At 41.7% G+C, this 16,913-nt stretch overlaps 1 protein-coding gene across 1 annotated transcript in view; it reads left to right on the forward strand.

Annotated features, from left to right (window-relative positions):
- The window catches only part of SUCLA2 (succinate-CoA ligase ADP-forming subunit beta), a 440,896-nt gene that overhangs the window by 317,824 nt on the left and 106,159 nt on the right, over window positions 1-16,913 (forward strand). Inside the window, exons 7-9 of the mRNA XM_069205385.1 lie at window positions 9,884-10,045; window positions 10,400-10,542; window positions 14,971-15,091. Of these exons, the coding sequence (XP_069061486.1) occupies window positions 9,884-10,045; window positions 10,400-10,542; window positions 14,971-15,091 (426 nt within the window). The remainder of the gene's footprint in view (window positions 1-9,883; window positions 10,046-10,399; window positions 10,543-14,970; window positions 15,092-16,913) is intronic.

A 16,913-nucleotide genomic window follows, 5' to 3' on the forward strand; every position in this document is an offset into this window, starting at 1 on the left:
GGGCTTGTGCATTCCCTCGGGACTGCCACACAGAAAGGGAGCTTTGGTGTGACCGATAGGCCATCAACCTCCTAGTGGGAAGGAAGCGCTGACACACCAGAATTTGCAGTGTCCTGCTTCAACACAAAGTGCTGCTTAACCCAGTGTAGTGAATCTGGGGACAGGGCAGAAAAAACAGAAGTCTGTGCACTTCAAAGACCCTTCTTTGCAGTCACCTCTCACTTCAAAGGCACAACTGAGTATCAGTACTGAACCTCTCACTCTACCGAATAAGTACACTGCTGGAGCTATGAAGAACTCTGTCAGGGAGAGGGACTGCTGTACTGCTACAAAGACTGCCACTCTGGACTGCTGCAATGAAAGAACTGTTTTTCAGCTGTGCTGCCCTGCTGAAGGAGGACTGGACCCATCTCACTTGAACCCAGAGTGACTCCAAGGGCTTGCTGGCTTGCCTCCTGTTCTTAAGTCTGAAGGATTTCAAACACTTCTCTTCAGTCTACAAACCACACCTTTGCTTGCTCCAAGTCCTGCTCTTCCAAGTGGTTCCAACCCAGTCCATGGCCCTTGGAAGTGAGTATAAAGTGCTAAAACTACCAGAACCCACGCATCTTTATCGGAACCAGTGCATCTTTGCTGTTGTGTGGAAAAACCTGGCCCATCACACTTTGAACTCCTGCATCACCTTCAGAACAACTTCTCTGGAACCAATGCATCTGTGCCACCTCATGGAGAAGATCGATGCATCACCCCCTCTCCAGCGTAGATTAATCCAGCATAATGCATTCAGAATCACCGCACTTGGAACCGGCGCTTCTTCTCAACAAAAAGGATGCATAGCCACAGTTGTGTGAAGAAATCCGGTGCATCACCCCAACTTTGTGGGGATCCTCACACATCTTGTGCTGCAACAAGACTGAAGGGACTTTTGCTTAGGGGGCCCTCTGTGGGTCCTGTAGCCAGCCTGAGCTCTTGACTTTGTCCCAGTCCAGTGTGACCAGATACCCCCATAGTTACTTATTGCTTCTAAGCACCTTATTCTTTTAAAAAACATATCTTGACTGCTACTTACTGGAGTTTTGCCATTTTGGTTTTGTTTTATTTATAAAAATATATTCTCCAGTACTGGATCTTTCATAGATTCACATGCTTGAATCATTCCCCGTCTTCGAAGTGGGAGTCCTACGGTACATAGTAAAGCAGTAATACATGTTTTTACTTTGAAGTTAATGCAAAAGACATTCACTTGAATAGCTTATCAGTGTTATTAGAAATCCCCCAAAGACCAGCCAATCAGGCGACAGCACCCTTTAGAACCCTCACCACTAAGGCTCCAGTCTCTCAGATTTTGTACTGCATGTCGTGTGATGGGAGTCTCCCTGCACTCTGCTCAGTTTAGCGTTTTTTCTGACAGAAATTCTTCTGCAAACTGTTGTTTTGCCTCTTGGACCAGCAGTCTACGACTTATAACATCATGTCTACAGCAAAGAAAGGATAATTTTGCCCCTGCAACACCTGTGGAAACTAAGACTCCTCTGTGAAGATCCCTGCAATGACCGCATATATTGCCTTCACCCAGACCATCAGATAAAAGCTTGCAATATTTGTAGACCTTTCTCTCAAAACACCCAGAGAGATAGAGAGGCTAGATTTTTGCTCTGGCTACAAAGCTTAAGGCCAAGAAGTGTCCTCTCTCTGAGGACCACAGTGAAACTTCATCGAAACCTGTGGCCTCAAAAAAGAGAAAATGGTCTGTGGAGGCTTTCTCTCCACAACACCAACAAAACCCATTTATTGGAGGGAAGAACAGAGGAACGTTCATCCACCTCGAAAAAACAGATTTCCTCTTAAAAATGAAATTCTGAACTTTCCACACCAGCTGCCAGCACTTGAGAGGTGAAAAAAACATCCAGATCTCTGCCACCGCCAACAGCAAACAGTTCATTCTTGTTGAAGAGACGGTTGGTGAGCACCTCTTCAAGGACGACCTTTGTCACCACTGCTTCCACAGCAACGGCGACATTTACTTCACCATCTTCACCCTTGATAATAAGGTTGTCACCATTATTGCAGACTATACCATTTGTCAAGATAAAGTCTAAGTCTCCTTTACCGTTAACGATGCTTCACATAAAGTGTTGATGAAAACGTCTAAAATGGGCCCGTTGACGAAGAAGTTCCGATCCCCATTGACTGACATGTCGATGTCAACAAGGAAGTCGACGACATTAGGGAAAGCTAAACCATCGATGGTCATACCGTCGACGACGGCACAATCGATGGCCATACCGTCAACAGCAGTACTGTCAACAGCAGCACCGTCAACAAATCGGATACAGTCTACAGATGCACTGTCGACAACAGCAAAATCATTGGCTTCAGCAAGAACTGATTTGGACTCAAACCAGCCTTCTTTTCTACCATTTAAGCTTATACCCTTAAGGCGCAGGTCCACACAAGAGACACAATTGCCATCCCATACTTCACTCAACAAGGTGTCACCTGCCCTTCAAATAACCTCCTCGATGATGAGGAGGAACAATATGAGGAGGAATATTACGGTGATGGACTTTTCAGAGTGGCTCCTAGTCCTTTGGATTTACGCATTAAATGCCAAGTGGAAGATGAAGAGGACCAACAGTATCACAGACAGTCTTATGCTCATGAACTGTTCACATACCAACAGGATGACGGTTATTCACAACAGCAGCAGGAACCTACTGTACAAATGCCAGCATCACTGGTCAACATATGCTGCAATACTGTTGTAGCATATTCCCATCATGAGGGTCTGCAACTCCACTGCCCAAAACACCGCTCTAGAGACCACCACCTCTAGGGCCTTCTCCAAACCTCCAAATACCCTCAACACTGTTGCCCCATTTCCTGCTCCACTGTCTGCACCTCCAGTAGACAATCCACCTTCCTCAGATGTCCAAGAAGAAGGTGAAATTTAGGACACCATCTCACTTTTCAATGAGTGGGACGACAACTAAATTCAGACACCATACCTTTCTACTGTACTACCAGTAGATTCTCCACTGCAGGACATTGGCGGTGCTCCATAGTGTTATGGAGCGAGCTGCCAAAAAATGTCAGCTTCCCATTGTCACTAAGCAATCAGAATGTTTTCTTTATGACTATAATGAAGAGTCTAGAAAGTCAGTCAGTGCTGTCCGATATAGGACTTTATTTGGGAAGAGGGCCTTTAAGGTAATACAAACTCCATCCACAATACTAGTGAAACGTCCCAGACTGGACAAGAACTACAAGGCGCCAGAGAACTCCCTAGCTTGTCTGGTTGGTCAACCAAAACCTGACTCCGTGATAACACAGGTAGCCCAACAAAGGTCTAGAAACCCATCTTCTCCACTTTCTGCACCCCCGGATACGGAAGGGAGACTCCTTGACACTATACAAAATAAATTCTCTACAATGGCGACGACAACTGTGCGAGCAGCAAAGTCATTGGTGATACGACTGCCAAATGTGGTCGGACATCTCACAATACATTGACCTTATCCCCGAAGATGCAAAATCTGAAGGACAGAAGATTCTACAGGAGAGGGAAAAGATTTCCGCAGAGATGATAGACTGTGCCATAGATGCTCCTCCACAGGCCTTCGGCAACTAGCAGGAGCTGCAGTACTAAGATGTCAAAGATGGCTAAAAGTCACCTCCTTCCGCCCAGAAGTTCAAGTGAGGATTCTAGACATGCCGTACGATGGTGAATCGCTCTTTGTTAAGCACATCGATGAGGTGTTACAGTCCTAAAAACGGACACCGAGGCAGCTAAATGTTTGGGCACCCTCTAATATAGAAGACCTTTCGAAGAGCCAGAGTTTGAGGAGTTTTCTCCTATAGAGGTGGTTTCCACCAGTACAGACAGTGCCAAGCCTATCAGAGCCAGTATGATCAAACCACTGCCCAACAACACCAGCAGCCCTACAGGCAACCTCCATCAACACCCCGCAGGGGAACGTTTTCCTATAGAAACAGAGACGCTTCCAAAAAGCAGTGACCCCCATCAAGTGCCGGTCTCTACCCCCTCCTCCACTACTCAACTAGGAGGCAGAATTTCCAATTACCTCCACCAGTGGTCTTAAATCACATCAGACCAGTGGATCCTCAATATTTATCAGCAGCTGTCATACACTAGACTTTCAGCAGGCTCCTCCGAATGTACCACGTCGAGGGCCACCACCTACTCTTACAGTTTACCACAGTGATATACAAGGGAGCCACAGAAAATGTACCGAAGTCTCAGAGGGGAACCTGCTTCTACTCTTGCTTCTTCCTCATTTGGAAAAGGTCAGGAGACTGGTGCCCCATCTTGGATCTTCTTCAACTCAGGTTCCTCAAAAGGCAACTATTCAGTATGGTCACTCTTCAGGAGGTGTTACACTTGCTGAATCAAGGGGATCATATGACGGCCTTGGATCTCCAAGGCACCTATTTTCATATCCCAGTATACCCTAGCAATAGGAAGTTCTTACGTTTCAAGGCAGCCGGCACTCTCTAGCTATTCAAAATGTTACCTTTCAGTCTGAGGTCTGCCCCTCCAGTTGTGTTCAGCAAGTTCTTAGCTCCAGTAGCAGCATATCTCAGACCCAAAAGAGTTCAAGTATTCACGTACTTGGGCGATTGCCTCATAAAAGCAAACATAGTGCACCAAGTGGCCAAGTATGCAGCAACATGTCCAGATCTTTTCCGCGCCTTAGGACTGTCAGTCAACTACCAAAAGTCACACCTAACTCCTATAACTTGCATCATCTTTCTAGGAGCTGTGCTTGATACAAAACAAGCAAAAGCCTTCGCCTCTCTTCCCAAGAGAGAAATGAAACAAATTCACAAACTAGCAAAATGCCTAGCCGAAGGAAGGTCTACCTCTGTCCAGGTCTACAAATCTTTCCTGGGGATGCTTTCTTCTTACATTCCCCTCATACCAAACTGCTGCCTCCATTTGAGATCACTTCAAGAGGAGTTGGACAGTCAATGGCTCCAAGTCAACGGATCTTTTGATGATATCGTCCAGATGACGCCCGCAACGAGACAAGCCATGAAATGGTGGTCGAACATGTCCAACATCTTTGAGGGTCTCTCCTTCCTGACTCAGATCCCGGAATATGTAATGACCACTGATGTGTCCCTAGAGGACTGGGGCGCTCATCTACAAGACTGGACAGTGAGAGTAAAATAGACCACCCAGGAAGCATCACTCCATATCAACTTACTTGTATTAAAGGCCATCTTCCTGGCACTCAAATCTTTTCTAAACAAAATCAAGGCTCATTGGTTCTCATCTGAACTGACAATACGACAAGCATGCACTACCTCAACAAGCAGGGTGGGACACGCTCGCCAGCGTTCTCTCTCCAGACGCAAGAGATATGGAACAGAGCCCTTTGGCACCACCTAACTCTAAGTGCCTTTTCCCCACACAAAGGGCTGATTATCTCCCCCACGACCCCCAACAACCCGATTGTCTGGAGCCAGGGCCGGGATAAAAGGGGGACCAGTGTTGTTCGAGCTGCTTTGAAGTCACCCCCACTTCAAAAGCACTTTTGGGAATAAAAACTGGGTCTCAAATCAGTACACTAATGTACCTGGGAAGAACTCTGCTGGAGTAAGGACTGCTGTGTTACAAGGATTGCCACTCTGACTGGCTGTTCTGAGGAACTGCTTCATGGCATTGTTGGGATGCCCCTGCTGCCTGCTGATCTCTGTCCTGATGATGACAAGGACTGGATCTATCTCACTTGAACCCAGAGTAACTTCAAGAGCTTGCAGTCTTGCCTCCTGTTTACTGAAGTCTCAGGAACCCCAAAGAATTTTTGCAACTCACCTGCTACAGCTCCTTGTTCCGTCTTCAATGAACTCCTGGCTCCCGAGAGGCGCCTCACCAGTCCTTGACCTTTGGAAGTGGTCTTTCTGCTCTTTATTTTCACACTTTTTGACTCTTTGCAAACAGGCCAGTTTGCACTGGAAACACACAGCTCACACAAAGTATGCACGTGAGCCGGCACAATTAAGTCTCTTTGCGCAGCGGCCCATGACTGTGAGGCTTCTGCCCGTCTGTCCGCAACACTCAGCTGCTCTTGGCGCCCCGTGAATGGACTTTTGGCACCAAATTCAGAAAGTAAAACTTGAGCTTGATCTACCTGGAACTGTATCCTCCCATGCTCCAAAGAGGTCTGGTTGACCTGGTGAACAGACTGCTACAGTTGGCACTTTTGACTTCTTAGTGCTATTTTATAGTTAACCTTTAAAAATTCATGTCTCTACTTCCCCTTAATGCATTTTTGTCATTTTGGTCTTGTTTTAGTCCGATAAATTTTCTCTATCTTTCTAAACTTGTGTGGAATCTATTTGTGGTGTTTTTGTTGTGTCACTGTGTGTGTTGCATAAATACTTTACACATTGCCGCTTAAGTTAGCCTGCCTGCGCCAAGCTACCAGAGGGTGAGCACAGAATAATTTAAAGTGTCTGACCTACCCTGACTAGGAATGTGGTCCCTACTTGGACAGGGTGCATACCTCTGCCAACTAAAGACCTAATTTCTTTCACTCACTCTTTGGGATCGTCTCTTGATTAACAGTGTCACAAACCAGCAGGTTGACTTTGGCACTCTACTGTGTTCATGTACAAGGAAATGTTTAAAGTTGCCATTGTTATTAAATGGAGTGTGTGTGTGTATGTATGTATATATGTGTGTGTGTAGTCATGTCTCCGTCCATCCTCCCCTCCTCCATGCATCCCGCGAAGAGAACGTGCATGCAGAGAGGTCAGTAAGGGTGCATTCAAAACGTCTAAATCGGAAATAAATTTACTGTTGTCTCGCAAGAATTTAAATCTAAATTAATGTAGTATAAGATCAAAATTAATGAGGTTGCCCACTAAATGAAAGGTTCTTCGTTTTCAAAATTTAACAGTTTACATAATATGTTCGTTTAGGCGTGATTAAAATAATGTAAAAATAGTAATATAAAACCTTTCTTTAGATATGAGCTGAATTAAACTTCGCAACTAATTAAACGTGTTTGATACACTGCAGTGCTTGAAGTAAGCTCTTGCAAGGGGTATAAAATCAGTTTATAAAAACTTGACTAGTTAGGCAGATAGAATTTAATATAATGTTGAAACTCTGTAAACATGCTCTGTCTTCAGTGGTCCTAAATCATTTTGTTTTATCCCGTAATCAAACGTTGTCGACGGAGACTTGTCTGAGATTATCTCAAGATCACCTGTATTCATTCCAGACAACAAACTATCTTGTGTATTAATTCTCCTCCAAACTGCAGCTTTTGTTACGTATTGTTGAAGCTTCCCGATGTAAACACCGTCGGACTCAGAACTTTTCAGTTGGATTCTCATCAGTGCTCTATCGAACTTCCTTTTTGGTTCTGTTGCAGTATGGCACCTACAAACTCTCGCCCCCATGGCTTGTGGCTGCAAGGGGAAGCGAAATACACCACCTTGTTGAGCTGGTACTTGTGCTCATGAATGCGTGCAGCTGCAAACTAGGGGAAGCCAGTGGAGTGGCTCTCCTTTCACCCATTCTCTTGACTCTGGCTTCAAGTGTTTTTATGTTGCTTATTATGGAATGGTGTGAAGTTTTACACTGTGGCAATGTTGATAATGTTCACCTCTGTAGTCGTAGGACTTAGTTGTAGCTTTTCCTTCTTGGAAATTGTTTTCAACTTAGTTATTTCTAATTTTGCTTATTACATCCCTTTTTGTGTTATTTTGTCAATTTGCCCTAAAGTGCATGTATCACCACTTTCTTGCATGTGCTGAATGTCCTTAGCAATACAATGCATGTCAGTCTTTGTTAATGTCATTTATTTGATTTTGTTCCATAGATCTCTCTGTTGTTCCCATGTTAACCTTTTGGTGGTCCTTTAGGTTCTGAAGCTTGGCAGGTAGTGCTACATCAACGTATAAATAAATATCTGATACATTCATGTTTAAAGTTGCATTCACTAAATGCTTCAGTTTAGAAAATCATTACTTTACAATTGTAGGTTATGTCTTGATATTGCCACTTTCCCCCATATTTTGTATTCTTTTACATAATTTATTTCTCAGTTAGATTGCTCTTGATGGGTTTTTGAGAAGAATTATTCTATGTTTTGTTCGTGTTGATGTGTATTTTGTGGGGAATGTATCCCATTGGCTCTTGATATATTCAAGAACATTAGGATATGTCATACCAAATCAAGTATGGTAAAATTGTGATTGCGAGTTCGTATAGGTCTAATACTTAGAGATTCGAGACTTACGCCTGCTGTTCTCGTTAGTAGTTGTCTATATATTTTTCTGTGAAGTGTGTCGTCCGATTCTCCCTGCGCGGAAAATCAAGGTTAACTCTTTGGAGTCTATTTTGATAATATGTTAGTTCAAAAGACTTGCCGGAAATGCTTTCATGCAAATTACTCTAATGTCCAAATCTATTTAGCTCTCCTGTTGAGTTGTACTTGTATAAGTTTCATTCAGCAAATAATGCACATTGGAGAATTTCTTTTCCACCCTTATTTTAAACGGGTTAGAGAAACTGATCTTTTGTTTAGAAAGCAGGAAATTGAATCTGTTTGATCATTTACACAAGTTTGATGCTGATTCTCAAGCTTAATAAACGAGGAACGGTTTCTTATTTGGCATGATTACACACGTTGCTACTTCTGCATCTGCAGACCAGAAATGCATAATTTTGTTTCATGATGCAGCTGTAATTATGACGTCAGGACTCAACTGTAATACAGTCTACCGTAGAGCTGCACATTCACAATACACTTAATAAAATGCAGATTTTATACTGGTCCAATACATGCAAGGCTGGATTAACTGTATATAATACCCTTCCCCTAATAATTTCTAGTTATGACATTGTTACTGACCTTTTATAAGAAAATGACATAGCTGCTCTCCTGTATACCCTTTTACAGTGACTTCTCAATATCTGTTCCATTACCTGCAGGTGAGCGGGTCATTGACCAGAGTTACAAAAGAGGCTATAACAAATTACTAGCCATTCAGTTTTCAGCTCTCTTCTGAACTTTTTCTTGAGGAGATTAATTTGTATTTGTCAATAAGGTGGCATTGATGGTAGTATGTTAGTGTTTGATGTCTAATGGCAGCTTTTAACTGTCTATTGGCAGGCTAATGAGTTCCATATTAGAGAACTGGTGCATTTCCAGAGTTGTATATTTTATAATTGACCACCGTGTCACGGGCAAAGCAGCTACATTTTCGGTAGTTTGGGATGCATTAAATTATGGCAGCTCCATGCGACTGCTATACATATTAAGATCAGGCTGGCCGTGTTGGTATTGCTAATCCTGTTTTTATTTTACTGCCAGTGTTCATTAAAGGCACACATTTTATTCCAGAACCCATTTTGAAAGTGTTTTTCATTTAAAGGATTAATAGAGATCCTAACTTAATTACAACATGTTTCTTCTCTTTATTTTCTCAATGCAGAACCCATATTTATTCACTACTCCTGTTGCCAGAGAATATATTTTATAAGAAGAGCCCAATAATTCAAGAGAATTAGAGAATGTTCTTGGGTGTGAGGGGAGATGGTGTGCCTGTGAGAGAGAGAGAGAGAGAGAGAGAGAGAGAGAGAGAGAGAGAGAGAGAGACAGCTTTGTTAAAAGGATTAAAAACATTCTGCTATACATAAAAAGGATATTGCTATTCTCTTAAGGAATGCCACGTCATTAGAAAAGAATGTCCTTTAATCTCATTGCTCTGTTCCAGTGTAACCCATGAGGGCTTACTTCCTACCAGAATCACATGACAAGATACATGTATTAAAGTAAGTAGACCTTTCTTTCGACAACTACAAACTAAGTCCAATTATTGTTTATTTTTATTTCTCCAGTGATGTGCATGGATGCGAAGATTAATTTTGATAGTAATGCAGCCTATCGTCAGAAGGAGGTTTTCGACCTACGAGACTGGTCCCAGGAAGATGAGCGAGACAGGCAGGCAGCTACAGCAGATCTCAACTACATTGGACTAGATGGAAACATAGGTTGTCTAGGTAAGAAACGCAACCCCCACCCCCACCCCCCGCTGCATACAACACAATATTGGTTAGAATGTGAAGAGGCTCTGAAAATCCAAAGATTTTCTCACAATGGGATCACAGAAAATAAAAATCCTTGTGGGGAGTAGAAAGTATATTGCAGTTTTTATTTGATTAGATATTCAAAAATATTTGTGCTATGCAGCTCTTCAGCGAAATAGTAGACTGCGTGTTTTAAAGTTTAACAAATGATGGTATGAATGATCTGCTCAATGTGGTTGAGTGTAGATCAGTCATTTTGTTACTTGGTTGCCACCCGTAATTCAAGAGTTGATGGTGTAAACATGCATCTCTTTCTCTGCTTCACAGTCAATGGTGCTGGCTTGGCCATGGCTACAATGGACATAATTAAGCTTCATGGTGGTACTCCAGCAAATTTTCTTGATGTAGGTGGTGGGGCAACTGCCCAGCAAGTGACTGAAGCTTTTCGACTAATTAATTCAGATAAAAAGGTAAGTATTATGCCATATATTCCTGCAAGTAGTTAAAAAAGAGCATTTTTACTTGTTCCTCCAACTTGACGTCAAGTAAAAACACAGCTGCAATTCAGCATTATGCCTTGTGTGGTACCAGCATTGTTATTGCACTGCGTATGATGATACTAGCTGTTAGTTGGAATTCAAGATTGGTTATAATTCCAATCAAGTAATCGCTTAGGACTGTTTTTTCTATTTATTTCTGTGTATATTTTAGGGATGATGCCTGCCAATGTATTATTTTGAATGAGTTCTTACTTGCTTATATTTTAATTATATCCATTGTCTATACCGCTTATACAGCTGAATTAAAATGTTGGTGTTTTTCAGCACAGACAACAGGCTGGAAACAGTAAAACATTATCATAAAAACTTCCTTTCAAATGAAAGTTTTGGCACATTATATTTATACTAAGTAAATAATGATGTTTTTCTCCATACAAATATTGTAGAAAGGCAGTTCTTTAGTAATGTTGAAGCAGGTGTTGACAGTCTTATTTCTTTGTGCCTGCTGCACCAGTTACCATAAGGTAAGTAAGCAGTTTACTCTGGTAACATTGGTTCTGGTCCTTCTGTTTTTTGTCTGTCATGCAATTAGTTCCCTGTATCTTTTAATGGCAATGTATTCTGTGTCATTGCAGCCATTTCTGTTTCTCTCATAATACTACTGCAGATTTCCATCTTTTCACTGTGGGAGTGCAGTTTTGGAGACCTCTCTATAGCTCTTCGTAACATTTGTTTTGACAAGTTAGGCCTCCTAATATACTAGCATTGCCCAAATAATGAGTAAGCCGTTCTGTCAGCCTACCAAGATTGTCTGATTGCCTACCAAGAATTGTATTCACTATCCTACGTGCTGAGTCATGCACCTCCCTTGTCTTTTCTATGAGAAGATCTCCACACATGTGCGTCTGTGTTTTACCAGTAAATGTAGACGGCAAGTGGAAGTGACTGAAAAAAGGTGAATACATACGGCAAAATAGGGATAGGTTAAAGGAAATTTAAAGAGTGAATCAGGAAGGCGGAGGCCTACCAAAGAGTAAGCCCATTTCCATTAATAAAAACACTTCAAAAGTTACTAAACCCATAGAGGTGTAAAAACAGTAGTACTAAATGCACTCCATCATACATCAGAGTATGTCAAGCACAACAGATGGCTACTTACATATGCTGCATCATAGTCCCAAAGAAAGTTGTGGAGGCAGGGAATTCCAATAACACCTATCAGAACTAATGTTAAATAAATAAAATCATTTTGACATTTAACAAAAAGATTATTTAAGCAATAATTATAAATTAAATATCGTTTAGTTACTGATTTAATAAACATTTAATTTACTTTTAATGAGCTGTAACATTTTAGAAAGCTCTAGGTTAATGAATAATTTATTTTTCATTATAATATTTTTTTAATGTTTGTGAAAGATTAATAAAGTTTAATATTTTGTTGGCGGAGATCTCTAGCTACATGTGAAATAGTACCTCTCCAGTCATAAATCCCGTGGTAGGAGGCTCCACCAGGGAGTAGAGACATATAAGTCTACACTTCGATCTAACTCTTTATTCTGAAATGGAAGACTTGCACCAAGATGTAAACATGAATGTACATGTGAGTAAATCTACACATGTATATTTGCCATTGTGAATAGGCCATTAATATCTTACGTTTTTGCCTTGCAATGCGTAGCTTTGTTATTCGTTGATTTCCTCCTCCTGAATGCAAAAATCCACAGATTTCTAAAGCTTCCTTCTACCAGCAAGTTATGCTGAAGTATCTCTTGTAAAACAGGTAGTGGAAGCATCTGAGTATCAGCGCGTATAGATGTGAAGCTTTTGGCTGGCTTGCCTGAGCATTCCTTTGAACCTCCTGTCTCCACAGTACCGGATGACAATTGCGCTTTGTTTAATCTCTCGATCAGGATGGTGTATTTTCCTTATTCTTTTGGGCGAGGTCATCTCGGATTGTGAGGCATATTGAGAAGTCTGCTTCTCTGCAGCACTGGAATAGAATTGATGTAAGGAAGTAAAATGTTCCAGTACAGGAATCTCAATTTTAGTCTGCCTACAGAGAGCTGACAGCTGTCTATTTAATGTCTTGATTTTCTCCTACGCATCCAGAAATGGATGAATGTCTCTTATCAGCTTTTTGAGGGTTGGTAGGGGCAGGGGTTATTGACCTAACAAGGTAGACACAGTGGTGGACCAAGTACTCACTCTACATTACAGTGTAAAACCGTTGCTGCCACATGTTTGGAACACCATTGGTGCTGTGGGTAAGGAACAACAAGGCAGACAGACTCTGCTGAGTGGGGGTAATCAGGTACAGGGTTTTTCCATTTGAGGATCAGGACAACCAGTGTACAGGGCAGTGTTTTGTAGAGTGGACAGCCGGGCAGCCATGTATGAGATAGTGCTGGGGTGACACAGAAGGAGAGCCATGGAAGGGATTGCTCGATTAAAGCCTGCAGACATCTGCCACAAATCTGATGATCGATTCTTCAGATTCTTAGAGGGCCTATAGAGTATTTGTCCTGTAAATAATATGTACTGGACGTAAATGCCTTTGCGTGTCTTAAAGCTTTGCTGGAAAAAGGCATTTCTATTTTAATTAAATGAATAATGAGACTTCTGCTTGGTCTCCCTAAGTCATATGCTTTGGTAGCCAATTAGAAAAAGTGACCTCAGATCTGTGTGGATTGCAAACAGTGGGCCCCATTATTATGAGTTCGGCGGGCGGAAAAGTCTGTCTGCCAAACTCCCAACAAGGAGGCTGCTGCCTATGCGGCAACCTCCCCACCAGAGCGGAAAACGTGGTTGTAATCCTTAGGATCATTGCCACCGCCAGATCATTGGGATCCAAGATCCTGGCAAAGCTGGTGGTTCCCTGGTGGGCCAACTTCCAGGGTTGTAATGTGGCGGTCAGACCGACATATTGGCACCGGTCTAGACGGCACCACGTGTGTGGCGGTCTATAGACCATCACACTCGTAATGAGGCCCAGTATCTTTTACAAGGTGATATTTAGTTTATCTCCTTTAATGAAGTGGTTCAGAATAACAGATTACCAGACAACAAGTCACAAGGCGCATGGTGGATTACGATCAACTCATTAAAGTTAAATTGAGATAAAACCGAGGTACTTATTTTTGGAGGATTATCTTCCATCTGATCCTCCATTTGGTGGCCGTCCAAACTGATTCAACCTTATACATCGGCTACATCTTTCAAAAAGCCCTAGCATTTATATTCGACTGCAATATTTCTTTGTTACACAAATTAACAAAATGCATGCTGTTTGCCTCTATTATTTGCGTCTTTTTACACAAAGTTCTTCCATTGCTTGTGAATGAGCATCGTAAATCTGTAGTGTCGGATTTATTTCTCTCCGACCTGGTCTACTACAACACTTTGTCTTGGCCTTCTCGGAGCTTTAGTTAAGTTTTCAATTAATTTATAATAGTGCTGTTAGACTTCTTCGGGCTCTGCGCTTGCTCCTTCCACAGAAGCGTTCTGTTTTAAAGTCATGCTGTCATAGAGCTCTCTCATGGTAACTACCTGTCGCCGTCAGAACTCGCAATACCCCAAACCGGATTCTTCCATCAACTTAAGGATGCTTGATCTCTGCCTCGAGAATTAAGAAGACCCAGTTAGGGGGGCAGACATTTTTCTTATTTATCAGCTAAGCACTGGAATGACCTTTCTTTAGTACTAAGTCAGAATCTGTGTATCTTATTTCTTGCAAAAATAATAAAAATGCGCCTGTTTGCTTAAGCAAGGCCAATTTACAGCATATTCCCTCTCATTAAGCACTTCGACTCCTTAGTAGGGTATTTAGCGCGTTATAGAAATATTTCATTAAGCTGTATCAATTTGGACGCCCTGGAGGCGCTTTATTTCGGAAAGTTGTAGGCTCTGGAAGTAGCCAGTTGCTATAATTCAGCCTGGCATTTACGGAAGCCAGGACAATTATTTTTTTTGTTTTTAAGTGGATTGAGGGAGTAGCAGTTTCAGTTTATTCACCTATCGAAAACACAACCCCCACAATCTTTCCCCATCTGCTCCTGCAAGGTCACCCCCCTGCCCTCTTTGTGTTCGTTAAATCTTATGTCCAGCACTCTTTGTAGACCATAAGGCTTTTTTAAAACGAGACACTGTCTTTCAACCTTGAATGCAATTGCCCAGTCAGTGGACGTGCACTTAGGCGAAGGTTGAAACGGGCTACAGAAATTGAAATATTGAGATAGCAAACATGCTTCTTTTTTCCCCCAGGATGTTATGTTATCTTTTGAACACATGATGCCTTCACTATAGAAATATGTTTTCTGAGTCTAGAAGGACTTATCTTAATAAAACTGCACAATGTGAATTTATAACAGAAATGTAAAATTGTGAATGTATTCACAGGTCCAGGCCATTCTGGTGAATATTTTTGGCGGCATCATGCGATGCGATGTTATTGCACAAGGTATTATAATTGCTGTGAAAGACTTGGAGCTGAGGATACCCATTGTTGTGCGGCTGCAAGGTACAATATTTTCTCTCACAACATATCTAGGTTACCTGCAGTTCATTTTGTTGTTTAAAGTATGTCAGTTTAGAAAGAATATATGTAGAATTTGTCACCGAAAGACATTTAAATGTTGAGCCCTTTATATCGAAGTACTTTAAATGAACATATGCATGTTATGTAGGGTCTCATGAGAAGAGTTGATTGTAGATATTTATTATTTTGTACCGAATTCGGCAGAGACAACGTTTTGTGACCTTTGAAATATACAATGATGTGTACCTGCTTAAACAATAGGAAGCTAGTTCCAGCTAAAGGCCGCCTGGATAATGTTGCTGGTGCCCATCTTCAAAGGGACCTGTTGCAATATCTAGGAACAAGGAATACAACATGATCTTGGAGTTTTCCTTTGACAAATGGAATTAAAAACAGCTTCTTAAACCTTGTTTTGTACGAGATAGGGGTCTTTAACTTCTAAATTAATTTCCAAAAAGTGTAAGCAGAAGGAGGCGGATTCCCTTTACAATGGGTGATTCTATGGGAAGGTTTAGATGGAACAAAAGCAATGATGAGATCTAGAGGTATTCTGTCCCATTTTAGGGCAAACCGCATTTGGGCTAACTTGGTTGCCTCTAGGTACATGGACCTCAGCCCTTTTTGAACCATGATAGGAGTATTTGTAGGAACTTGTTGCAAATTGTTTTAAGGTCCCTCATCAATAGCATGATATATCCACTTTTAAAAGCTTTTTCTTTGTTCACTGGCACTTAAGATTATGCTTGGAACATTGGAGAAGTCTTCCTGTTTGCTGCAAAATGGACTTGTATTGCCCGCCAGCAGCATATATGAAGATTTATTTTGCCTTTGATTTGAATCCTCATGTCCTGGACTCGTCCACAAATGGGCAAGCCAGTTTCCTGACCTGTTCTTCAGGTCTGATTAGACTTACTATGAGCCATTTCTCAAGGGCATCAAGTGAGCGTATCCACCACATACTCACCTTCTCCAGCATAGAACTTGAAAACATTAGTAAACAGGTTAATGTTAACTTCTTTTGAACCTATGCAAATAGCCTCTTTAAAACATAATCATTCTTTATTTAATAATTGACTTATTTCAACAAAGTATACGTATAACAGATTAATAACCGCTTTCAGAAGATGGTCATCAGCGGCTAGATGATATCAGAGTCAAATATTTTACCACACAAGAAATAAAAGTTGAATGGAGCAAAGCACAGTAATCAATTATGTGATAACCTGCAACTGTGAATCAGGCACGGTGCCTGGTACAGGTGGGGTTTCACAGATAATCATACCTGCTTCATCTCTAAACCATAATGTCTTTTTTTTCTTTTTTTCCTGGCCTCAGATCTCTACAAATTTGTGGGACCATTCCCGAACCCTCCTATGTCATTTTTATGGTGAAGCCTGTGATAGTATGTGCTAGCGCATGCGCTTCTCCTGGGAGACACTATTGATAACAAAAAGGGCCAGGAGCCTGCCCGTTCTTTACCATTTGTTGGCTTGCATAGTGCTCTTCTTTATAGCCCCGGAATTGCCCGCTGCAGGCTAAGCATCATTTCCGTTCCTTTCTGTGTAGCGGGGACCAAACATCGATTCATTCAACTTAATCAGTGCCCTTCCGCTACTCCCGACGTGATTGAGGTACTTGCTATTATGTTATTTTTAACTTCTAGCGCCCTGTAAACGGAAGGTATGTGACTGGCCCATCAGGACAAACCAAATGACAAAGTTTTATTTTCTATAGTTAACATTCTTTTATTTTGTAAGTCAATTTTACAGACTCGTGTTGTGTTTTTGCTTGTGGGTGCTGTTCT

The sequence above is a fragment of the Pleurodeles waltl genome, chromosome 8 (genome assembly GCF_031143425.1).
Source record: "Pleurodeles waltl isolate 20211129_DDA chromosome 8, aPleWal1.hap1.20221129, whole genome shotgun sequence".
NCBI classification, from domain to species: domain Eukaryota; kingdom Metazoa; phylum Chordata; class Amphibia; order Caudata; family Salamandridae; genus Pleurodeles; species Pleurodeles waltl.